Here is a 27935-nt window from a genome sequence, read left to right on the forward strand (position 1 = left end):
ATGTGATTGCTATGCACGTCATCGGTACGTATTTATTTTATTTTTTTTTATTTTTTTTCTATACAAACAGATGATTTTATAACTTAAGTTTTTTATGCAACTGTAGAATGCCATATTAAAAGCTTAAATATTCTTATAATTTATCATTACAAAATTTTACATAGGATGTCAAATTATTACATTAAATATATCTATTTACAAAATATTACAAATTATTAATATTTTATAAAGATATTCAACTTAACTTGTACATCAGAGATTTTTTCTCCATAACTTAATTTTTGGAGTTATCTCCAATAATACGAGGTAATATTTGTTATTTCTTATAATAATATTAGGGCAGACCTGATTTTGTCATGATTCTTTGTGTATTTCCCATTTTATATTTTAACAGTCTTTTTTTATAATATTATATTTTCATGTAGGTTTGTAATATTCTGCAGATCAGTAATAACTCATAGATTAACTTTTCCCATTCATTAATTATAAATTTAATATCTCCAGGCTTGGGAAAATTTTTTCAAAATTATTAAGGGTTGCACTGGGCTTAATTATAAATTTAATATCTCCAGACTTGGTAAAATTTTTTCAAAATTATTAAGGGTTGCACTGGGCTTAATTATAAATTTAATATCTCCAGGCTTGGTAAAATTTTTTCAAATTATTATAGGTTGGACTGGGCTTAAAAATATTTCTTAAAATTAATATTGGCTCCAAAAAAAAATACATATTACGGTATGTATATATTATTTAAATTATTCTATACCTATTCACAAAGATCCTATGTTTTTTTAAAGTTTGCCAATTGGTCTCTCCGAATGGTATTTTATTTTAATCCTACCTTATAAAATTAACTTGAGAATTATTTTTTTTTACTTTAGAAAACTATCCCCATCCTATTTCCTCTTTATAATTGTTCAAATATTGATATATCAGCCATTAATAATGAACAATGCAAAATAAATCTTTAGAATATCATAAAAGTCTTGATAAGTCCCCCCAAAACATTTTTTTGATGATAGCCATCCAACTTCTGGGAATATGCATCTAATATTGACCCGTCTACTGGTTTACATTATTTTAATGTTTGTTTAATTTGTACAATAGTTTATTTATATTTTTGCCTGATTTCTTTATTTATCTAGGCTAACCCAACCTTAATCTCTCACATTGCTACAAAACATAATGAATATATTATTAAAGATAAGCAAAGAAAATAATGACGATTAAACAAACGCCTTACCTGTTCTAGAGTTACTGGTAGGCAAAATAATAAAGAACTAAGCTTGAAATGAACACCTCTGGAGGTTTATTTTGTTTTTTTCTCTTATGTTTTATATCTATGTTTATTTTATTTTCACCTAGTTCTTCCAATGATATTTCTATTACCACTACCACAATCCCGATGCCACCTCTTCCTATTTTTTAACAAATACAAGCATTCAATTCCGTACTATCATTCACTTCACTAGGAGTGAATATAAATATTACTTTATCCGATTCTCTGAGAAACTTTCATGAATATTTAGAGGAATGTTCAAACTTGAATGTACAGTACGGCCAATTTCATCAACTTTATTAATGGAAAAATATGCAGTAGTTCTGCCATGGCCTTTATAACATTACTTACGACCGTTTTATGGCTGAGTTAACATTGTCATTCATGATTCTATTTTAGAGGGGGGTACCAATGCTGACATTGACAGAAATATCATTTTGCGTTCTTCTCTTACCAGTATCCCAAGACATAGGCATATCATTTTTATCAGTACGTAATGTGTTTTGTACACTACTTTGTTAATCCGTCATTACTTTCATCTACAACACTAGATGATATGAAATTATACATTATTTATTTCCTCTCCAGACGACCGCCTATATTTATTTTGTTACTTTTTCCGTCAAAAATTAAAATATCAACAAGGTTTTGCTCTTAATTTTTTCAAATACATAATAATTAATCCTCATTATTTTAAAAAAAAATTATCATAAATTTATATGTCAATAATAAAAAATATCTTAAAAAATATATAAATAATTTGCATATAAGTTTCATTAGTGTTTATTGGCATTTTTGTAATTTAAATAGATAGTATTTTTTTTTTACTTAATATAAAAATATATATATCCTTTATCAAATTCTTTGATAAATAATTTTGGAAATGCAAGACATACATTAAATTTACCTGAAAAACAACAATAACCCTATATAATAAACAACAATTTATTTTTTAGATGTAAATTTAATTGATCATATTACAAAAAAGTATAAAAGTCGGTTATTTTTATTTTATTTGTTATGATTCTCTAATAAGTGGTTTGACCAGGCTTTCCCAGTTTCCTTTAGTACGGAATTCATATGTTTTTTTTTGCATATTAGATTAATTGGTAAATGATATTTCCCCTTCATGTGTGTGATGATAAATCAATTAAAAATCTAACTATCTCCGAGGTGGGAAAAAATTTTCAAATTTATAATGGGTAGGACTGGGCTTGGAACTTCAAAATTAATATTAACTTGCACCTGATTTGGGAATATCTTTTACATATTATTAAGGGTTGAGCTAGGTTTGGTAAACTTTTTTAAAATGATAAGATCTTGGATGCTTCCTAATATTGTGAGCTTGAATCTGCCATGACATCTATCGTAAAAAATGGGTTAATGATGCTTGGTACTTTAAGGTACCATCTATCAAATTTGAATTTTGTTCATTTTTCATTTGGATAGGCACTACCAAATATATTTATAATATATATTTGAAAAATCGTGATTTTTGGAAAGCCTCTATGGCCTAGTAGCAAGAGCTTGGTTTACTTATCCCATGCTCCCGGGTTCGAATCCCGGGAATGATCATGTTTTTTTCTTATTCTAACTTGGTGGTTCCATCCTTGGGGAGATAATATATAGGAAGCTGGACTCAACCACGTGATTCAGTATTAATATATTAAATAATAAGGATCTTATTACATTTTAATAAATTTTGGTCGGTATTTAGCAAGTTAGGTTGGTATTTAGAATATTTCCATACATTCACTTGGTAGTAAGCATCATTACCAAAAAAATGAATAAAAATCTTATTCCCCGTCATTTTTGAAGGACTTTCTACTAGTTTTAATAATTTTACAAAAGTTAGAAAAGAGATAGCACATTAATTTGGTTAAGTAAAATCAAACTACGTTGAATTATGTAAAATAGTTAAATAAGCTATCTTGTTTCACCCTAGAAAACCTATTTATTCATGATTTTCATAAAAATTTTACATTTTGACGGAATTTGGAAGATTTTAAAAAACTATGCCGCCTGTTAAATATAAAAGGGCTAAAATAATAATAATACGGATTCTTTATTGTTAAATAAGCTATTCAAAAGGGTCCAAAATACAATTAAAGTAAAATAATCAAAATTGTAAAATAATATATAAAAAAATTAAATATATTCTTAAAATTAAAAAGGGAATTATTAAACAAACATTAAAACTTTAAAGTAATGTTGTTAATTTGTTTGGTCGTAAAACTTAGGACTTTTTTATGTGCTCAGGCCGACCCGGTGTTAAGACCCGTGGTTCAGACCTAGGATCCAGACCTGTGATTTAGACCTGGAGTTCAGACCCACCTATGGATTACACCCGGGGCTTGGATAAATGAAAAGTAAGAAAAAATAAATCTCGTTTTCTAATCTTAAATTAAATCTTATACATTCTAAATTAATAAAGCTTTTAATCTAATTTTCTTATCATTTAAATATTGTTAAAATTTGGGGTGCTATTTATTAAAATGTTTTATGGCCAGAACCCTAATTATTTTTTAAAAAAATTTACCGTCACGGCCAGAATTTATTTAAAAATAATATATTTTTATTTTACTTTCTTTTAACTATGTATATTATTTTTTATACACAAATTTAATTTCTCCCTCCCCCATATTGAGGTGAAAGTAAAACGTGTAATATACAGACATATAATTGGTAATATATTATTTTTAAATATACAATAAAAGGGGTAAAAAAGTAAAATTTTACTTTTACATATTGTAATTAAATATGAACAAAAAATAAAGATAAAACATCATGGTAGTTTAAATAATAAAAAGAAATTAAAATTTATAATCTGTGATGAAAAATGGCAAAGTCCCATCATGATGTGTGTTTATATTTTTGAAGTTGTTTATTAATTAATTTTTTATTTATTTATTTACTTAGATAATTTTTTTTAAGAAAATAATAATTTTAAAATTAAAATTAAGTAAGTTTTTTTTATATTTTTGAAGTTGTTTATTAATTATTATTTTTTTTAAGAAAATAATAATTTTAAAATTAAAATTAAGTAAGTTGTTTTTATATTTTTGAAGTTTAGTTTATTATATTATTTTTTTAGTTATTTACTTAGATTATTTTTTTAAGAAAATAATAATTTTAAAATTAAAATTAAGTATGTTTTTATATAATTTTGTTTTTAGTTAATTACTTCAATAATTTTTTTTATGAAAATAATATTTTTAAAATTAAAATTAAGTAAGTTTATTTATATTTTTGTATACTCTTTTTTTATAAAAAGTGTAAATTGAAGATTTTATGAGATCTGTGAAGTTGCCCCCCCCCCCACTTTTGAATTTTTAATAGTTTATCAGTTGGACTGATTTGTACCCGATTTATACCGTTTTCAGTTCGATTTGTACCATCACCGTTTTTGAGATATTCAAAGAACAAAATGGGGGGCCAACTTTACGACAGCCCCCCAACTTTTGAATTTAATAAAAAGTGTACAGGTCGATAGAAAGTGATTTGTACCGATTGTATCGTTTTCCGTTTGATTTGTACCATTACCGTTTTCCAGCTATTCACCGTTAAAAATATGGCGCCAAAAATAAAAAATACTCATTTTTAAAAAAAATCTTCTTAACGTACAATGATAGAGAATTTTCTTCTCTTCCTAATGATACCTTAAATTAAGTTTAATCTCCATTATTTATGTCGGAAATCAAATTTTGAACCTTATATTATAGCGTGAAGTTAGCTCCCCGATATTCAAATATGACATTCTACAAATTTTAAAAACGAAATTGATTTGTTCCGTTTTAAACTCGATTTGTACCATTACCGTTTTCCACTATTGACCGTTAAAAATATGGCGCCACGCCATAAATAAAAAACACATTTTTTTAAAAAATTTCAACGTACAACGATAGTAAATTTTTCTCTTTGCCATGTTTTTATTTTTTGAACTATTTGGAATAACATTATTCATCTGGAAGGTCTGAACCACTGGTCTGGACCCCGGGTCTGAACCCCGGGTTCGTGCTCAGAGCTGGTTTGGTCGATTTTTAGACCCAAACCCCGGATCTGGGTTTTACACAAAATTAACAACACTACGTTAAAGTACAAAACCTCTCCTATTATATCAATATCACATATATATATCAAATATACATAAGAACATTGTCTATATAAGAAATCTAATGTCTCTGAATAACAAAACTTTATTTATAAGTATTTTGAAGATATATATTATATTAAAAATTTGAATATTACAATGGGAAAAATAAAATACAATTCTAATTCTATCATTTTATTATTAGATATCTGTCATATCAAATGTCAAATATCATAAATATCATCAATTCGCTCTAGATTGATACCCATAAGTGCTGAAATGAATTCTGAAAATGTTACTTCGGAGCTAGATCATACTTTAGAAATATGTAACAACATCGAAAGCTTTATAGATCTAACCTTGGATCATCTTGATGGTTTAAGAAAATTACCTTTAAAATCAAATTCATTGATCCAACATGAAATAAAATCGATTGAAGTATTGAAATTTTTATTGAGAATTATTTTATATTATAATTAGGAAAAATTAATAAAATTATTTTCAAAACAATACTTGACAAAAAATGAATTTCTAAATCTATGTTCAAAAAAAGATATTGATGCAAATATCAAATCAAAATTATCTCTTATTCCTAATTTAATCAAATTTTTCCATGTAGCTCAAATACCTAATGAATACTCTGAACAAGTTTTTTTAAACTTAATGTTAAGTATAAATTAAATATTTAAGATTCTTAAAAGTGGAATGATAAACTCGTTTGAAGATTTGTTAATTATGGAAGAAAATGAAATAAGGCAATATATGTTTGCTAATAATAGTAAACCATTATCAAAAGAATCCTTGATGAAAATATTGAAATTAATCAAAAATACTAAAATTTATCTTGAACATAAAAGAAAATTATCAAATACCTCTTTACATTCATCACAATCTGCAAATAATAAGATTGAGACAAATATATCTTATGAATCAATACCAATTAATTTTTCACCTATAAATAAGACATCTTTATCCAATTTAATTGCATCAAATTATAAGAAAGTTATTTCTAATACTAACAATAGTATCAATTTTATGGATGATAAATTGATTATAAAGCAGAATGAAAGACCAAAAATTAAATTTGATAATAAACCTTCTAGTTTACAATTCAAAAAAGTAATGATATTAACATAATATAAAATATTTTTTGATTACTTTTTCTTTGTTATTAACCAATTTTACATAGGCAAGTATCTTTTATTATCTTATAATTTTTTATATTTCTTTTAAATTATACAAAATTATAATTTAAGATTATTATAATCTTAATTATTTTTATGCTGTCATAATTTAATATTGTTGAAACCACAAATAAAGTTTTTTTTAAAATAATAAAATTTCAAAAATATAGCATTTTAAGAAAAATGATTACAAGTCAATATACCAAATTAAACAGAATGAAATACAAATTAACAATATATATTCATCTCCATCATTTAATATTGATGCTAATAAATTATCTAAATTATTTTACAAAAAGGCACAAATTAATACTAACGAAAGCTCTATTTCTGATCAAGATAGAATATTCCAGAAAAGTCAGATTTATGTTAGGGAAAAATTACGTAAATTTTTGTATAAAACCATTAGAAATGCCTTAAAGCACAACAAAGATGCCCACCTTTCCAAATCTGATATCAAAAACATTGCCATTAAGCCTGAAAATATAAATTCAAATGTCAATAACCTTGATTTTGATGTAGAATCTCAAATTTATAAATTAAATGGAGTAGTCTCATTATCTAGTTCAAAGGAAAGTACAACAAATAGTAATATATCCAAACAAAACATTATGCAAACTGATATATTAAATGAGATTTCTTCTTCAAACACAAAGTATTAATATAATTTTCTTAAATATCCTTAGTTTAATTTTAAAACAAAAAAATACAAATAGTTTTTAAATTAATTTTTGCTCTTTTTAGGGGCTTAATCATGTTTTTTGTTTAAATTGATTGTATTTTATATTTATTAATAAAAATTATGGATAAACTAGCTCATAGCTTGTCAAGAATGACAGGGAATCTGAATTTTCTCTTATATTTTTCCTATCTTATGAGGTGTGATTCAGAAATTTACTTTTATATTGATGAGGAGTTATTTTGATATTTTTCAATTTTTATAAATTATGTTAATGCATACATTTAGTACCTTTAATATATGTGCACAATAAAAATCTTTTCTATTAAATTTTTATTCATTTGTATCTGTAATTTATAACTTAAAAAATCTATTCCCTCTTGATGAGGATTTTGTGTGGTAATATTAAATCAAAAATAAGTTTTGCAAAACTTGGAATCAACCAGCAAAATAAAGCTAAATTTCTGATTCATAACTCATAAGATAACTAATTTCTGATTCATCCATCATCAAATAAAGAGAAATTTCTGATCATTCCTGATGGGCTATCTGTTAGTTTTACTATTAATATCATCTTCATTCCTTCTTAATTATTGATTGCTTTAAAAAAAAATTAATTAATTTTTTTGTTGCTTTAATTTTGAATTTAAGCCAAAAATCTTATATAAAATCCATTTTTTAATTTATATTTTTCCTAAATTAAATAACGAAATTAGAGATAAATAAACGTTTATAATTTAGTTTTCATAAAAAATATTTTTTGGAAATTTGTTTATAATAATAGAAAGAAAATTTTATTTTAAATATAATATAAATTGTCACATTCTAGCCCATTAATTTTTTTTTTTTAAATTTAAACTATGCAAAACATATTCTTATATTTATGAATTTATGTATTACTTAATTTTTGATAGCAGGTTCTTGGAAGATCCCTAAAATATATGTATACCATACAGTTTTTCTATTTATGCCAAATTATCATGGGTAAATATCTCCCCCACATATATCAGAATATATGAGTGCACTTTTCTAATTTGATAAATGGAAGAACAAAATATCTTGCTATGTTCATTATATCACTTTTATTTTGTAGTAGTTTATTTCTTTTGGTAAGATGTCAGACTATGGGTAACAGGTATATTATAATGAATCAAACTTTCCTTGAAATAATGTTAAAAAATGGCATCACATTAAAAAAACATAAATACTTAAAATAATGAATTGATTTTTTTTACCTCAAATAAAATTTACACCTCGGGGCACATCCAAGCATGTTGATTTTATCATTTTTGAGGCAAGCATAACATTTATATTAACTCACTTATTGGATAAATTTGAGAGGAGTTTTTTGAGGATTATATATAGAGAATATAAAGTATTTGACTGCATTCCAAACCCTATATAATTTAATATAATAATAATAAATTTTTCTATTGTCTATGGTACATATTTTTGATATATTATAGAGACACTTATGATTAGTGTTCTTAAACGTCTCGATTTTTAAATACGGCTCACCCAACATTTTAGTCAAAAATTATAAAGCAATCCTTAAGATTTTGCTTATAGATGGCAGAATGGTTTGGGCATCCTATTAATAAATTGTGGTTTGTGTAATATTGTTTTGTAAATTTTTCTTATTTAAAATCGGCTAAATTGAGCCGTTTAACAACACTACTTATGATAAACTCATTTACAAAAAAATTGATTTTTTTTAAAATGCCAGATAAGAGGGTTACAGTACTAACAATATACACTTAAAGCAATAACTTAAACCGAGTATTCTATAATTTTATCTGACTCAATTTCTAAAAAAGCCATAGTATTCTTCTGTTTAAAATAAAATTTGACGTTGCAATGTCGTTTAATTCAAGATGGATGCAATTAGATATTCTATACCTTTTTACTAGACATGTACTATATCCAAGATCGGATACTAGACCAGATTTGGATCTGACCAGTTCAAATTCATCAGTTCTTTTTTTTAAAATATATTAATCTATTTACTGGAAAAATGAAGAATTATAGAGTTGTGCCAATATTAAATATTAACTCAGGGCTGATATTTAATGCAAATTTTTTCTAAAAACGCATCTGATCCAATATTATCATTGTTATTATTTAATTTACACATAATTTCCTAATAATAAATGAAAAGGAACCAAAATTCAATTTATTTGGAATTTTAATAAAACTTAAAGCTAGAAGAGTTATTTCATATTTAAAAATATTATTATTTTGAAAGAAAATATTGCTAAATTCAACAAGAAAATAATTTAAAAATATTTGATGAGCCACAATCAGCCATAAACATTGCCTACATTTTAACTGAGATAATTAAATTATGGTGAATAAAAAATAAAATATGCTTACACATTTGTGATTATTCACCAAATATTGCCTTGGCCATGGGAAAAGGAAATAGAGAAGCCTTTAATGTTCTGCCCATAGTTGACACTTACAGTTGTTATTTTTTACATATAAAATATTGATTATTTTTGTGACATTGGTTCAATTGGTATTAAAGATCTAATCTTGGATCAAATTGAATCAGCCAAAAATTTTTGGATTGGCAGTGTAAAATTTATAAATAAATTTATTTTTTGGAATTTAAAATTTAATATAAATTCAATAAACAAAATACATACAATATAAAAAATCATCTCTTGATTTAGAAAAATTATGTTTTTTTAAAAATTTTCAGCTGTTCATATGCTTAGAAAGAATGTAAATTCAATAAAAATGTATTTAATATTTTTAGTAGTATATTTTCATCAATAAAACTGATTTTCCTTATCAGCATGTCACTCCCAAGACTATTGGGGTCTTTAAGACAAGTCTTATCTTTCCATTAGCAAAGCTTTATGTCATGGCAATATACGGGTCATCATCATCTCATATTTTAGAAGTCCAAGTTAGTCATGTCTCTCCTTAGCATGGACCCATACAATCACAGTATGCTTTCTTTTATAAGGGTGAAGCTTATATTATATTTATACAGTCTTGCTGTATCAGTATAAAAATGATCTCTGCGAGCTTTCAAAAAGATGCTGGAAACCAAAATTTGAATATCAAATGAGCGCGTGCTTTCAAAAAGATGCTGGAAACCAAAATTTGTATATCAAATGAGCCTAGGCTACACAAAGCTAGATTGTATGACCAATGATAGGTAAAGGAAAAACATGGGCGTAGTTTCTTACTCGGAAAATATAAAGGAGAACAGACTGAGATGGTATGGAGATGTGCAGGGACTCTAACATAAACCGGTCGATCTCGAAATAGTGTCAAAGAAATAGAGGTGGGTCGGAATTCTCAAAGGATAAGAAATTGACATTGTCAGACATGCCCAAAATCAAACCACCTGGAAGGATAGGACTTGTCTTAAAGGCCCCAACTAGTTTTGGGTTCAACATGATAAAGAAGTTCTATTGAAGAGATAATAAATTTTAATACTTTTAATTGAATTAAATTTGCATTCTAAGCTTATGAGTAGGTGTAATTTCAAAAAATTGGGATCGGGTCTGGCACCAGTTTTGATAAAAGAATTGTATCCGGCACATCTATTACTAAAATTATTTACAATTATATCATTCTAAAAATATATTTTGCCAAAATATATAAAATTTGATATTGTGTAAAAAATGATAATTTATAGTTATAGGATTGATTACCCAGATTTCCCCAAATGGGATAAGAAATTTGGAGAGGGGAGGGGAGTGCTTTGTTCCCTTATTTTTTTTGTTTTCCTGGCCATAAGCCAGGTTAAACTTATAGTAAAAAAATATTTATTAAGATAAATCCTTCTTTACCCAATAGAAATATCTGAAAAGAAGTGGTCTATATATCTGTCAAATTATTATTATTATAAATATCTCAAATTCAAATACCAATTTTCACAGGTATTAAACGATAATTTAATTTTTTTTAAATAAAAGAATTTTTAGTTTTTTTAAAAAAAAGCATGCCTGAGAACGATGGTATTGTTCCAGAACCAGATAAAGATGAAGGTGCATTTACGGATCATCAGAATTCAAAACCTATCAATATCGATGATATGCAAATAAACGGCAAAGTTTATGGTAAACTTCCCAATAAACTGCACACTATAGATGAGGATTTATTTAACATTTGTAAATTCATTTTTATTTCATTTATAATAAACGGTGAGTGGGACAGGGGGAGCTATATCTATTTATAACTAAAAAACACCGGTGCACGCTTTAATTCTTTTATTAGTGATGAATCACATCTATGTAACTAGCGAGTGTAAATAAAGAAGGAATGTATAATTTATTTAACCTTTTCTAATTTTTTTAATTAGTTCCCGTACCAAACGATTCCGTTAAAAATGGCTTTCTAGATCGCGAAAAATTATATTCTCGATTAAAATGTATCATTCCTCCTAGACACAGGTGAATATTTTAAGTTTTTATTAATTTCAAATTAAAAAAATTATAAGAATAAAATACAAATGTTTCAGAGCAGAAAAAAAAGTCATCCTTGTCAATTGATGGCGAGGTGTCTCCAAATAATTTATAATTGTAGCATATGATTTCAAAATTTATTTGTTTGATCGAGAAGGCCATCAAATTGTTGGTGACTCATGACCATCTCAATAATGATTGAAACTTAACATGTTAGTAATTTATGGTTGTAAATTTTCATAAAATAAAAATTGTAGAGTAATAGCCTAACCAGATCCATCGATATACCCATTCAAAGTTGAAAATCGCGCAATGCGTCATTTCATTACATCTTGTTTTTTAAAAAAATACTTAAGATTGACTTGCAAATTTTATATAGCCCTTTTTACATTGGAAAATATCAAAAAAAAATTTCCTTATTTTCGGTAAAAATAAAAAATTAAGATTATTAAGAAGGGATTTTTTTGGATGTTGATATTCTCTAAGAATTTTTATTACCTTTATATTAAACTGTTTAATCAAATATCTAGCCATTTTTGTTTTTTTAAATTTTATTAAAATTTTTATTATTTTATAAATAACAATATAATATAGATGGCGTTTAATATATATTAAACAAAAAATTATATTGATATGAAAATAGAAACATCCATTGAGTGTAACCAATATGATGTCCTGAGAGCATATGAAAGCAGGCAGCTCATACAGATATTATTATTAAGACGCTATATTGTAAAATAAACATATTTTAAAATTTTATATACAAACTATTATAAAAAAATCTCTTACCTTTATCGTATTCCATTTTGCGTTAATTAATAGAATTTCCTGAGGCTATAATTTGTAGGTATATCCTGTTGCTGTTGTGGATCAACTATCGTTTTATTTGATGTCATTTGTGGGGTAAAAGAAGGATATGATGGTCCGTGGGGATATGAAAAGAAATATATCACTCAGTAATTTTATTCTTTTTTTCTGTGGCTAACCACAAAAATCGTCATAAATACATGTGATCGCTCTTTTTATTTAGGACCACGGCCTGGACTAGTCTTTTTTTTAAACATTTCATGACAAGTTTGGTGGTTAGCCATAGTACTAAAAAAGGAATGAAATTACTGAGGGATATATATTTCTTTTTTGCATCCCCGTGGATAATCTTATCTTTCTCTTACCCCAGAGGTGACATCAAATAATAACGATAGTATATTCCACAACATCGACCTATAAATAAGGTCGCTTAAATTCTATTTATAAGCTTGAAATGGAATACAATAAAGATGAGAGATATTTTTATAAAATTTTTATGTTTAATGATCATATCTATATGGGCTGCCTGCTTAAACATCGCCTCATTACACTCAATGGAGTTTTTATTTTAATACCAATACAATACATATTTTTGTTGAACATATTATTATATAATAATTTAAATATAACGTCATCTATATTATATATTTTTTTATAAAAATTCAAAAAACAAAAATGGCCCTCGAGATTTTTGATTAAACAGTTTAATATAAAAAGAATATCAACACCCAAAAACCCCTCTTAATAATGTTATATTTTTATATTTAGCGGAAATATGCAGACACTTGGAATTTTTTAATTTTTTTTTATATTTTCCAATGTAAAATTTTAAGGGCTATAATGAGTATTTCTATGTTAAGTATTTTCTTAAAAAATAAGATTTTGATTTTACTAAAATATACAGCATAGATAACTATCATGCCAAGTTTCATTCATTTTAATCTCGCTATTTTGGTCGATTTAACAGCAATGACCATCATACTACAGACAACCAGTGCGGTAAATATACTATCTGGAAAAATTATCTTTCGGCAATACATACATTTATTTGAGTGTGAATATTCTGTTTTTAGCTAAGTGTAAATATATTGGGATTTTTTATATCTGTTCCTAAATGATCATTATTATTATTATAGGAGATGACAAGATACTGATGCGTGTATAATCTTAGTACATGTGTTTGCATATATCCCAGGGAATTAGAGTATTTTCAAAGGTCGCGAATTATATGTGTTTCGGGGGGGGGGGGGGTGGCGAATGTAAAGGCATAACTTCGGCTCTAAATATTTAATTTTGATTTTTGATCATTTTATTTATTGTTGTTTGCCTTTAACAAAAAGATATTGGAGCAGTTCTCTCTTCAATAAATAAGTAATTTTTAAATGATAGACCTATCTCCATATTCGAATACAATTTTTAATTTTTCTCATGTCACGAATCATTAAATAGTTTCAGTTTGGGCTACTTATAAATATAATGCTAAATAAATTCTATTGTTTGTTTTTGATCATAATTGTTCTGGAATTATGTGACAGGATTTATAAAAGGTATTTCTTAACCATTTATATATTTAATATCTACCCTTGGGAAGTTTATAAATGGTGTAAGGACTGTTTCGCCTGATGTAGTAAATGGGGACGAATGCTTTGACCCTGGTGAAGATTTTTTTTATTCAGTTAATAATAGTTGATGAATATTAAATTAATAAATCTCTCCATCCCCTATGGGACTTAATATACTCAGAAAAGAGTGTTGGAAATTATTATTTATGTTCCCTTTTGTTTTTGATTCATACTTATAAAATTGTCATGAATGATAATTTAACTTCTTTTTTTTAAAAATATTTTATTATAAATATTTTTTTATTCACTTATATTTTATATATAATATATTTCTATGAAATATGCTATATTTATTAACATATATTGTTCTATATTATGTTCCTTATTAATCTACCTCTTTCTTTTCTTTTCTTTTCTTTTCTTTTCTTTTTCTTTTCTTTTCTTTTCTTTTCTTTTCTTTTCTTTTCTTTTCTTTTCTTTTCTTTTCTTTTCTTTTCTTTTCTTTTCTTTTCTTTTCTTTTCTTTTCTTTTCTTTTCTTTTCTTTTCTTTTCTTTTCTTTTCTTTTCTTTTCTTTTCTTTTCTTTTCTTTTCTTTTCTTTTCTTTTCTTTTCTTTTCTTTTCTTTTCTTTTCTTTTCTTTTCTTTTCTTTTTCTTTTCTTTTCTTTTCTTTTCTTTTCTTTTCTTTTCTTTTCTTTTCTTTTCTTTTCTTTTCTTTTCTTTTCTTTTCTTTTCTTTTCTTTTCTTTTCTTTTCTTTTCTTTTCTTTTCTTTTCTTTTCTTTTCTTTTCTTTTCTTTTCTTTTCTTTTCTTTTCTTTTCTTTTCTTTTCTTTTCTTTTCTTTTCTTTTCTTTTCTTTTCTTTTCTTTTCTTTTCTTTTCTTTTCTTTTCTTTTCTTTTCTTTTCTTTTCTTTTCTTTTCTTTTCTTTTCTTTTCTTTTCTTTTCTTTTCTTTTCTTTTCTTTTCTTTTCTTTTCTTTTCTTTTCTTTTCTTTTCTTTTCTTTTCTTTTCTTTTCTTTTCTTTTCTTTTCTTTCTTTTCTTTTCTTTTATTTTCTTTTCTTTTATTTTTTTATATTATCTATTTATATACTCAGATATGTTCCAACAGTTAAAGTTACCAATTTTTGTTGTCATTGCCAAAAACCTATGTGGATAGGGCTAAAGTGTAAGATTTGCAAGTATTAAAATTTTATTTTTTTCCCTACTCTATAGTATTTTGAAGAAAAGAAGAGAGAGTGGAACATTTTAAAGTTAACTATAGTAATAATATAAAATAGATGTATTATAAGTAATTAGGTATCGTTTGTATTGCATATGAAATTATCATAATCTTGATTGATTTAATTTTAATTAGTGCCCTTTTCACCTGATCAGTTCAGTTTAGTTTTAGATTTTTAGCCAAAAAGAAAAAACAAGATTTTTAAAAATTTTCCATGATCTTATTTATAGAATAAAATGTCACTCAAAATGCGCCGAAAATCTGACTAAGTTTTGCTCTATAGAATCTATCATGCTCAACAATACGGACCCCACACGGAACTGGTCGCTATTCTCTTTTATAAATAACAACAGTATCTTACCCCATTCCAATACAAATAATAGTATCCCGAAAAATTCATCCTACGTGTTTATGAAAGAGCTCACTCAGTGTGATTTAAGAAAATCGGCTTCCTCATCGTGCATTCTACCATTTTTGCTTGGGCAGCATCACAACCAGTCTTCATTCTCCAAGAGGGAGCGTAGGCGATCTAAGGACGATATCGAGGTCAGCTACAATGATATTCCCATAAAGAGTCCCACACCACTGGATATTAATCGTGGTAATGATTAATTATTCTTTTTTTATTCGTTTTTATGTTATAAAGTGAAACTAGGAGTTGAAAGAAATCACGATTTTTAAACAATTTAAATCAAGCGATTTATAAAAATAAGAATCTTTGATTTAAATCACATTTTTTAAGGTTCAATTAAATATAATGATTAAACAAAATGTAACTGAAAATCGATATTTCATTAATAATAACTATAGATGGGTAATTACTATATTTTTAGCCATTTAAACCAATTTTTAGCTGGCTAAAAAATAGGCTAAACCAAGTTTTTAGCCAAAAACTATCACTTTGGCCAAGCTGTTTTTCAGATAGCAGCTTAAATTTGAAAGAAACTAATATAAATTAAAACGTTAACGGGACTTTCTCCAACAGGCACCTGAAATTTCATCTTAAGTAACCGATATTTAGCCATTACCCAACTATAATAATAACATATTATATAACCAACTGCTATACTATATTATATATTTTTTTCTGTTTATTTTAGCATAGTGTATTAAAAGAAAATTGTTATTTATTTACTACTTGATATCTATTTCATGATTGGCATCGTTTTTTTAAAAAAATATTATTGTCTAGTTTTGATATTTATTTAATTTTAAAATTTCATAAATTTCATCAATGATAGTTTACCTTGGGAGCAGAACTAATAATTTTAGCAGATCCGTAACCTCTAAAACAATATTTTTTTAACTTTTATTAAATTTTAGGAATCTTAAAGATTTATTTACACCTATAACTCAAACCTAAATTAGAATTAGGTCTTCACTTATTATTTGAATATCATCGCCATCAGTCTAACTCTGATCTTGAGATGTAAATTAGAGGTCTGCAAGGTCCTACCTGTTAATAATTTTGCACAAGTTGCCAGACCCATTGAATTTTTTGTCCGGCTCAGCCTAAATTTACGAAAAATTAGGCTGGACTCGTTAAAATTTTGATAAAAGTCTACCAAGAGCCAAATTTTTTTGTACGAATTTTCGCGCCACCAAATTTTATATGTATATCTAATTTTTTCCCAATGTTATTTAAGGCTCTTATATCTCTCCTCTGGCTATCTATTTCTACAACTGTTTTATAAATAATTATGTCTGATATTTGTTTATACAAAATAATTAACATATTATAATTTATTTTTAAATAGTAAATCGAAATATTAGCTTGAAATTCAGAAAAATATATCAAAATTTTAATGTCATGGGCTGTATTAAAATTTTATGAAAAATTAGAGATTTGCGATAATCTTCCTGATTTTTTTATAGAAATTGTCAAGCCCTGCTCTGCCTTAGATTTTTTATGTACGACTTGCTCGGCCTGTTATGATATTTTTTCTGGCTAGATCTTGCAGATCTCATGTAGATTAATTTATGATTTTGCACACTACTCGATTCTTTTTTTTTAAACTCTAAAACCACATCAAAATATCCTTTCTACAACAAGTCAATATAAATTAGAGACATGCACACCTAGAATCCGACAAGGCCTATGACTGAAAATTGGTACCATTTTAAAGAATCTGGAAATTTTTTTAAAAATTACAATTCAGGCTATTCCGGGGGTTGAAAATTAAAATTATGAGTGAACCAACTGAAACAATTTGAAAATACAGCTTAAGTTATTTAAAATTCCGGGCTGAGTTGAAAAATGATTAAAAATAATCCGTGCCAGCCCAAAAAATTTATTGGGACTTCAAAATAAAAAAAAATTCCGAATCCGAGATGGCTAGAAATTTTGACCTCTGCAGGTCTCTGCTCTGTTATGAATGATTACGAATTTGTAGTAAAATTTTATGAAAGATATTTTTAAATAAAGCCTATTTATATCCTTAATTGAGTGAGTTGTAATAAATAATTTCGTACTCAAATTTTTATAAAATTATTAAAACTCAAAAAGGTACAATTTTATTAATATTAATTAAAACAGATTTAATAAGATGATGGTACAATGCAATGTTCTCCTTCATCTAATCTTATTTAAAAATTTATATGACTCCTGATATAGCTGGGAAAGGTGGCCCATGTGACACCACTTATTTTTTTTAAAAATTTAAAGTATATTTTATTTATAAGGATAAAAAGAAAAATAAAACTTTTCACTAGGGGTGTACCGATACCACTTTTTGGAGGCCGATCCGATCCGATATTAAATTGATATCGCCCTATTACCGATCCGTTATCATATCTAATTTTGTATTCTGTAAAGATACCAATGGGTTTGATTTATAATATACTTTTTATTAGTATAACAGTATAACTTCTATGATCTAATACCAGTGATCAGTTATAGTTTATATGTAATTCAATTGCAATTCTAAAAGTATATAAAATATTATTATTGTTAAATTACTTTTATATAATAAGTAATAACATTAATCTATATACATAATAAGTAATAAACAAATATATTATGAAATTTGAAATAAATATTTAAAATAATATTTAACATTAATATATCGAAGATTTCTTTTTAGATTTATCAGAGATCAGCCTGCAACGATGGCAACTTTCAATATCACCAGCTTCACTAAAAATAGATTCTGAAGAGATTATCTCTCACTTTTATAAATAGAATGTTCAAAAAACTAACAATATGGCAGAATGTTTAGTAATTAATTATTATTATTAAAAAAATAAACATAAAAATGGATTTCGTATGATTTTAGATAAAACTTTTTTTAAAAATTTTATAACATTTTATTTTTGTTAAAGACGCCATTTTACATCGGATCGGATCGGGAAATTTTATAATATTGGTCGATGACCGATATTTTAAAATGGGTAAAATATTGGCCCGATCCGATCCGATAAAAATATCGGTACATCCCTACTTTTCACTATATAAAAAAGGTTTTGACCTGTTTTTTTTACTTGCAACAAAAATGGGATTTGTATTTCAATAAAAAATATTCCATTTCGATTTAATAGGGGATTCGGAGCATTCTGGGAAAATTATTATATTGCGAATATATATCTGAGCCTTTCAAAAAAAAATATTTGAATTTTTTGCCCAAATTATAATGGAACCACTTGAATGTTACTTTGTTGCTAAAAAATTTATCAAATAGCCATATAGCATTATAAGAATAATTTGAACGGTTCGCGCATTATGCCACCAGCATGATCCTATTTTTTTTTTCATTTGATTGAAGTATATTATTTTGACTTTTGAGTTCAAGAATCACCTGAAATTGCTTGATATAAAAACGACATTCCAAATTTACTAAAAATAATGATTACTTTAAATTTGAAAAGATAATTGGCATAAGAAACTACAAGGAAAATTCTTGAATTTTATAAAAAGATTTGGTGATAATTTATAGTAATTCAGATGTTCTACAAGTAATAACTCTTATATTTGACACAATCTCCGTTGAAATATTAAAAAAATAAAAAAATTGTTTATTCCTCATTTATAAGTTTAATAAAAATATATATTTTGCTATTTGACCACTAGAAGAATTTGTCTATATAGTATTATTCAATGTCGATTATAACTGGCTTAAATCAAACCATTCACTTCCATTTAATATTCATAAAATGTCACTCACACTTTAATAACTACAATTTTTTATAATGTTCATTACGCAGTGATTTGTCCCGAAATATCTTCTTCGCTTTCAACGACTTCCTCTCAAATTTCCTCTTCTCCTCCGCCATCTTCAACTTTTCCGTCATCGGCGGCCGTTTATTCCCTGTACTCTCAATCACAATTCAAGGGTACGCCTTCGACGAATAATTTTGGCTTAAAAAATAATTAGTTGATATTCAATGTTCGTGAGATTTAAATATTATTGACCAAGCAAATATACAAATGAATACTTTTTTTTCACTCTTAATTTGAACACCTAAGATTTGACTTTATCACAGTTAAATTAAAAAAAGGGCTAATAAAACCTTTCAAAATGAGCGGATTTATTTTTAAACTTTTGTATCCCCATATAAATCATTACAAAAAGATAAAAACAAAGCTCCGCCATCTGTTTCCATATTTAATTACTACACTTCTAGCGATAATTGTAATCAGACTTCAGTCAACTATCCGGAAACACCTAGCGATTATTACAATTTCTCGCCTACTTCCTTAGCACTCAAGACCACTTCAACCAAAGCTTTCAAAGATCAAGTTAAAATAAAAAAATTTTTTAATACTATGCTTTGAGTCACAACCGCCCAAAATTATTTTTCTTGATATTCATGTGTCCAGCATCATTGCCTGATTTTTTTAATAAAGAGTTAAGATTTGGTGGGATGTTTTTTAGTTTTAATTTCAAAAGTCAGTTCTTCTCATAATTGTAAATTGAAAGATGGCTTATCCTAGATTTTCTAAACATTCATTAAAATATTATCTGGCCAGATCAGATAGATGGATATAAATAATTATAAGAACGAAAGAAAATTTTGATCATAATGTGTAAACCTAAAGCAACATTTATCTCGTATTTTACAATACATTTATAGTTTGATCTTCTAAACACAAGCGTGATTAGCCAAGAATCTTCCTTAGAAGAACGGCTCCTTTCTCCTCAAAGCGGAAATACTAGCGGAGAAAACGGTTACATTAAAGATAAAGATAGAAAAATTAAAAATCTCAAACATCATTGGACGAAATCTGTAAATTTTTTTGATCACCATATTTTATTTTATTAGATATGATAAATATCTGACAATGCCTTAATCCAGGAATGTTCATAACTAGGAGATTTTTATTGGACTAAAAATATTTGAATTAACTAATATGATGTTGACGATAAGATAAACAATATTCAATGGGAATTTAGATAAAATTACATAATTATAGGTAATTAGACCCAAATTAAGGAGAGGGGAGAGGTTGTACCAAAGGGTTCCATCTTTTTTATCTAAAATAATTTTTAATTGTTTAAATCGGGCTGCTGATATTTCTAACAAAGGGGCATAATCTTCCTCTACCCCCTCCCCCCCCCCTTTCTTTTGTAGTTACATTATTGAGGGAAATTTTCCATAGTTTTTTAAAATTAAAATCCGAACTGTAATAAATATTCAAAGTAAACCTATTCACCGCCATGCCTAAACTTTTGGCGGCCCCTTAAGAAACATTATATTTCTAAGCTTATTTATTAACTTTTCTCATTGAGAACTAAAAATACTTTATTAAATTTTAATCATAAATGAATGACGCACATTGTAAAATGATTATAATGATAGACTAAAATATTGCGATTTTATTTATCCTCCTCAATTTTTTGTTTGCAAAAGAGTTTATGTTAGTATAATCTAAAAATGATGCAATATAATTTCCAATTGAAATTAATGAGAGGTCAACAAGTCGGTCTTGTGCCATGCAGGATCGTAGATAAGTTTTAATTAATTTGAGCTATGAGAAGCTGCTTTCTGAGAATGCCACTGTAATTGGAATGATTGGAATACTCATTAATACATTGGATATATTTGGTAAAATTTCATTTAACCTAGTGTTAATATACCGCAGAATTTCAAATGGAGTTTTTAATTCAATTGCTAGATTTTGCGGATTTATATCGTATTCTAACGTATCCTGATCTGTAAATATTTAATTGACAACATTCTTTTAGCTCTCTTCCAGGCGTATTTATCAATTCTGTTATATGTGTATCGATTCAAAATGATCTATAAAAAGTTTTAAGGCTATGTTCTAGGTCGGCTTAATTTGGATACTTTCCTTTTTTGTATAGTCTAAAGAGTATTTGATCAAGGATATCCTTATTTTTCGTATTTTATTTTCGTTTTTTGGTCGTTTTTTTTTCCATTTCTTTTCTTTCTTTTTTTTTTGTTTTTTTCATTTATTTTTAAAAAAATTTTATTTTGCTTTTTTGATTATTTAGCCGATACTTAAAATATAGATAGATAGCCAGCTATCATGTATTAAGCCGACCTAAGACACAGCCTTACTGCTGGAAACGTTCCTCCAACAAATTTAATGCTTGATCTAGTAATATATCGAAAAATCATATTTTTTTGAAGATCAAATATAGGCATGTCTTCTTCATAAAAAATTGTTTTTTTACATTCCATCTACGAATTAATTTTATTGAAAAAAGGACTGTCTTCTAAACTCATTTCCAATTCCTTCGCATCTTTCACTGAGTCAAGAGAATTCTGAAAGTTGTTTTCCTTAAAGGATCTAAAAAATCTTGCATAATTTTTCATGTGTAATGGCTCTTTCTAATTCAGTACATTTAATAGTTGAATCTAAATCTAAATAGAATAATAACTTAATCAAGATTAAAATATTTTAATGCCCACCTGAAAGATATATGTATTAAACGAAAACTATAGTGCAAACTTTTTTTATTTTATAATAGACTAATCAAAATGCCTCATAGCTATTACAACTCAAACAGGACATTTATGTGAAAATAGACCAAATATTTATCAAAATAATCCATTAATAGAAATCATTTTTTAAATTTATTATCTCTTTTACTTAGTGATTATCTTATTTCTTTGCCAATAGAAAATTTAATTAAATTGTTTTTAAAGATTATTAAAATAAAAAAAATCAAATTTCTTAACTAAAATAAAATAAAAAAGAATTTGTTATAATACATATGGCTACACATGCCAAACCATTTTTTGAAGATCGTACTTTGATTTTTTACAAAAAAAGTATTATGTTAGCCTCAATGTGTTATTTTTTCAACTTTAAAACATTTTTTGAGCGGGTTTTTAAAAATTTGATTTTACCAAATCGTGTTTGGAATACCTACCCTATGAATTTCACACAATCTTTCCTTGGACTTTTAAGCTTACTATAATTTATATTAGATTCTTCATATTTTCTTTTATATAAATTATAAATGACTCATAGGTTAACAGCAAAATTATCTACAATTCATAAGATAGAAATTCCAAACATGATAGAATATATTTCTGGTAAAATCCCATTAAATTTAAAGATACGCGCTCAAAAAATGATTTAAAGTTGTAAAAATAACACTTTCACATTGACGTTAACATATTCAAAAATTCTTATTTTTGATGAGGCTAAAAATAATTAAGTAAAATTATAAAATTTGGCGGCACCTAAAATGATCGAATTTCCGTTTGCACGGCCCTGAGCCTTTTATTGAACACTATAAATGTCGACCAACTTTCAACAATGATGATTGATTTAATTTAGATCGTCGCATTTTACAAAAACACGGTCATTAAATATTTTTTTTGGTATTTAATTCTATAGTTTCCAAGTTCATTGAAAGAGTGGAACATCCCTTTTGATCAGATCGAAATAGGCGAACCAATAGGAACTGGTTGGCAGGCCAAAGTATATAGGTATATTTACTTAAATTTAAAAAGGAAAGAAAGAATGTACTAAATTATATCCCATTAATTTTTTTATTAAATTTATCAGAGGATATTGGCACGGAAAAGTCGCGATCAAAATACTCAACGTCGACGAATCGTATCTCGACCTTTCCCCCTCTAAAAAATCGATCATAAATAAATCCGAAGAAGAATCTAATGACGTCTCAGACTTTAAAAAAGATACTAACCTATCAAATGCTACGAAGAATACTAATAATAAAGACGAAAATACTTTAGAAAATTTATCTTATAAGTTTGGAGATAACATAAATGGTGCCAGCCCCCATATACCCAGAAATCCGGAGTATGATTATAAAAATTCCGAAAATTCACGTGTCCATAAAAACATATTTCACCAGAAACTGTCAGATCATCTAAAAGAAAATGGAATTAAATTCGACAATAAACCGGTCGTAGATCTCGAAAAAATGCTAATGTATCGCAAGTATTTGGAGTCCTTCCGACACGAGATCAGTGTTCTGAGAAAGACTAGACATCAAAATTTGGTGTTATTTATGGGGGCTTGTATCAAGCCACCTATATTTGCTATAATCACTAGGTTTAGAAAAAGAATTTTCATTTTTATGAAGCTATAATCCATATTACTTTAAGGTTGTCAAGGTATAATCCTAGACTTGAATTAATAATAATCACAGCCATGAAAAGAAATTATATATGAGCATGTAGAAAGAGAGATTTTGAGAATATAAGAAAGTTTAGTTTTTATTAATTATCCTCTTGTGATTGTAGAATTTTTTTTATATCAATTCTAATTTGAATTATATAATTATTTAATAATTGGTTTAAATTTAAACTTTTGAAACTAAATTTTCTTAATTAACTTTACCTTTTTTAAAACTCTTAATTAGACCTATTAAGACTTGCCTAATTTGGGTATTTTATAACGTAAGCGCCTTACAAAATTTGGTTTGCTCTTAAAATTTCGACAAATTTTTACTATATTTTTTTTAGAGTGAAACACCTATTTTTCTTGATTATTTTTTTTAAAATATTATTTTCTACATTAAAAAAAAGCTTATGTAAAGGAATATCTCTTTATAAGCACATTCACGCTTATGGCAACAAATTTACGTTGGAAAAAATTATTTATATAGCCACACAAATTTCTCAGGTAAATTCCAATTTTGTATTTGTGTTCAAACTAACCTGTTCACTTTCTTTATCGTTTATTTTTAATTCAATCTTGATTAATAGAATTTTTTAAAAATGTAATAGTTATAAACTGGCCTGAAAATTGTTATAATGAATTTAATTCTTTCAGCAAAAAAATTTCCTGACCAGTTATCGAAATCATATCACTTAGGTATAGAGCCTTGTGAGTTAAGCCTGGTCCCTACAGGAATTTGTTTTATTAATTTTGAGCAAAAATTGGTGTTCGAAACACTAGTTCACACGGAATCAATTCATCATGATTTGGAAGCATTGACTATTTGTATATTTTAAATTTTTAAATTATGACCTTTGCTTTTAATGTTGTATTTCTTCAATATGGCTCTTTTTACACCTTGGTTTAGCATTAACCAAATTGAAACATCTATATAATCAATACCTGTATTATTATTATTATTTTATAGGGTATGGGTTACCTCCATGCTAAAGGAATTATTCATAAGGACCTCAGAAGTAAAAACGTTTTCCTGGAAAGTGGTAGAGTCGTTATATCAGATTTTGGTATATTTTGCGTTGCAAAACTATGTGATACCGGCAAAAAGTTAATTTAAATTCCCCCATCCTTTTAAAATTGTGAAAATTTTTTTAAGGGAATTTATCTCTCATCTTTGGTTTTTTATTTGTCATATAAAGAAAGAAGATCAATTAAACATTTAATTATATTTTATAGCTTCATCAATTATTTGTCAATATTTTTTATTATTACTTGAATTATCTTTATTCATATTTGTAAATTTCAAATGGATTAACTTAAATATAAAAGGCTTAGGCTCTAATTTACTCTTTTGTTTTTTTTATTCCTCTTTCCTTATTTTTTTTAAACTGAAGGCGGTCAAATTATCTTTCAATTCCTCACGGATGGCTTTACTACTTAGCCCCCGAGTTGATAAGAAGCTTGAGAGTTGCCACTTCGCTACATGACGATGACATTCATTTACCATTCACATTTGCGTCCGATGTTTTTTCCTATGGGTATCTTTTATAATATAATTCATAACTATTGATATAATAATATAATTGAAGGATACAAAAATGAATATATTGAGCAACTATTTTTGCAGGTCTGACCCAATTCAAGTCTGCTGATTTTTTTTATCTTTAAGGGAAACATTATAGTCTAGTCTATTCTGAGGAAAGTTCAATCACACTTCAGGTGAATCATTCTCAAGACGCAGGGGAGTTTACCACAGTACTGATATTAATATCGGTATCGAATCGGCAACAATATTATACTAACATTTTAATGATGGAAAATATGATAAATAACAATATTCAAGATTTTAAAGCGTTGCCTAATGAGTTTTAAATTATAACCAGAGTTTGGAACCTGGATGAAAAGTGGGTCTGGTTCAGGATATTTTTTTAAAAATGGGTTCTAAAATTTTGAATAGCAGGATGCGGTCAGTTGTGTAAATTTGAAGCGGTTTCGAAGTCTGATTCAAACTGTTAACGCGATCAAAAAAAAATTCAAAAAATTGACCCTGGAAATAAATCACATAAAATTTTAAACAGTGTATATGTTAGCGGTGATGTGTTTTTTCCGGCTATCATTTTTCTAACTTAAATTATTTTTTGAGCCCGTTTTTTTAAATTAAAAAATCTGATTGTATCGGAAATGTATTCCATCATGTTTGGAATACCTACCCTATGAATTTCAGACAATTTTGCTATGAAATTTTGAACTTAATATAAATTATTTTATATTACTTTTTCCATAGATTTTTTATATAAAATATATAAATGACATGTCAAAATTTTATATAATTCATAAGATGGTATTCTAAACCTTCTGAAATACATCTCCGGCAAAATCAGATTTTTTAATTTAAAAAATCGCGTTCTAAAAATGAGTTAAAGTTGAATAAAATAACACATTGCCGCTAACATATATAATACTTGCACTTTGATGGAACCAATTCTGTCCTATAAATTTAAAAAAAGCTTCCATTGGTTCCGGTACTTTGATTTGTTCCTGTTTCGAGGGTTCCAGGTTTTCTAGTTTTAATTGATTTATTAATCAAAGCTACCCTTTGTTTTTCTTCACTCCCATCATATCGGGAGAAAAAATTACAGGGGAACACTATGAAGAAAACCATCATGGTTTTGGGGAAAAGTGTGGTTACCATTGCACAATTATTTAAACATGTACTGGATTATAAAGTCAGATAAAAGAGACAGTACTTATAAAATTTTAAGGAGTAGTTTGGATTAATTTTAATTTATAAATGTATTGAGTGGTCGATGTTATGTAAACAAATGAATAAATTATAATAGGTAAAACAAACTGATAGACCATAAGATAATAAATAAAATCAGATCATTTTATATTATTGGAGAAGGTAATAGTGAAGCTTCATTATTTATATATTAAAATGGATGACGAGATGAAAATAATCCGTGGTTCACAAAAAAATATATCTTTCCTCCCACCAGCTATAAATAAATAGTGTATGACCAACAATAGGAGTGAAAATGGAGAGAGATATAAACCAATCAACAGAAATACATAAATAATATATTGATTTGTTTAGAAATTTACCTTAAGATTTAAAACACACGAACACATGATATTTCGACGACTATAAGATATTTATATATATATAAAATAAAAGAGACCAGTATTAAAAACTATTTTTAAACAAATACAATTAACAGGTTAAAATTACACAATTATTATTTTAATGTCAAGACAGATTTAAATTACCCAATTATTATTATGCTAAGTGTACTTGTAAAGGGAAATCCAAAATGTTGGACAGTAGAATATAAATAAATATTTCACCCTATAAAATAAAATGATGATTGTTTAATACAATGTTTAATAAGGATACAAATTAGTTAAAAATTTGAATCCTAATGGTTTTAGTCTTCATCGACAAATATCAGATCAGTATCAGCCAATAGATCAATGGACCCTAATTTTTACACCAAACCATTTTTATTGTTACTTTCAATGGGCAATAAGCCTATTTAAAATTTAAATTTAATTTTTTAAATATTATAATATTATTGATAAAAGCACAATCTTATACGAGCTAGTGACCGGTAATTGGCCTTTTTCGGATCAAACCTCCGAAAGCCTTATATGGCAACTTGGCACAGGTTTACTTGCGCCTTTCATTGCGACTACATCTTACTCATCTAATCAGCTTAAACCCGTCCGAGCATTAACTTACAATCATTGCTGGTCGTTTCAACCTCAGTTAAGACTTTCATTTGGTCAAATTAGCAAAATTCTCGAAGGTTCTAAACAAGCGGATCCCCACTCTCAAACTCCTATCCTTGGTAATGTAACTTCTAACGTTAATCATAATAATACTACTGGCATGAAAACCCAAAATCTATCATATTACCATTCCATGCATTGTAATAATAATAATAACAGTATGAATGGTAACACCGGAAATTTTAACGGGAATGGGCTTATTAAGTTTAATCATCAGCATTTAAGTCCTTTTTTTACTAATTACTCGCTGCATCATACCCCTTATAGATCTCTAGAATCAATTTTTTAAAAACTTTGGTAACCCTTCTATAATAAAAAATGCAAATATTAAAAAAAATTAG

The 27935-nt window shown here is 26.6% G+C and overlaps 1 protein-coding gene across 3 annotated transcripts; it reads left to right on the forward strand.

Moving 5' to 3' along the window:
- The first annotated feature begins 6377 nt into the window (after positions 1-6377).
- On the forward strand, positions 6378-27935 carry LOC135925379 (kinase suppressor of Ras 2-like). 3 transcript variants are annotated; one of them, XM_065460662.1, is made up of 15 exons: positions 6378-6488; positions 6853-7208; positions 11193-11362; positions 11554-11644; positions 15118-15201; positions 15473-15843; positions 19443-19571; positions 19811-19977; positions 20313-20465; positions 23053-23144; positions 23224-23736; positions 24213-24309; positions 24773-24909; positions 25197-25340; positions 27388-27935. In XM_065460662.1, the coding sequence occupies exons 1-15, from the start codon at positions 6405-6407 to the stop codon at positions 27881-27883; spliced, it is 3084 nt and encodes a 1027-aa protein (XP_065316734.1). In that variant the 5' UTR covers positions 6378-6404; the 3' UTR covers positions 27884-27935. The 3 variants fall into 3 exon arrangements, with proteins under 3 accessions (XP_065316734.1, XP_065316735.1, XP_065316733.1); XM_065460663.1 differs by having other exon boundaries at positions 11193-11311; XM_065460661.1 differs by lacking the exons at positions 6378-6488; positions 6853-7208 and adding an exon at positions 10861-11131 and having other exon boundaries at positions 11177-11362; positions 27388-27932.

This window comes from Gordionus sp. m RMFG-2023, chromosome 2, assembly GCF_954871325.1.
Source record: "Gordionus sp. m RMFG-2023 chromosome 2, tfGorSpeb1-WG-v2, whole genome shotgun sequence".
Classification (NCBI taxonomy): Eukaryota; Metazoa; Nematomorpha; class Gordioida; order Chordodea; family Parachordodidae; genus Gordionus; species Gordionus sp. m RMFG-2023.

Excerpts from the sequence above, each read along its gene's own strand:
- LOC135925379 (XM_065460662.1), top strand. The coding sequence starts at position 6,405 with ATGGATGATAAATTGATTATAAAGCAGAATGAAAGACCAAAAATTAAA. Across the intron at positions 20,466-23,052 it reads AACATCATTGGACGAAATCT|TTTCCAAGTTCATTGAAAGA; the intron begins GTAAATTTTTTT and ends TTAATTCTATAG. Across the intron at positions 24,310-24,772 it reads TAGCCACACAAATTTCTCAG|GGTATGGGTTACCTCCATGC; the intron begins GTAAATTCCAAT and ends ATTATTTTATAG.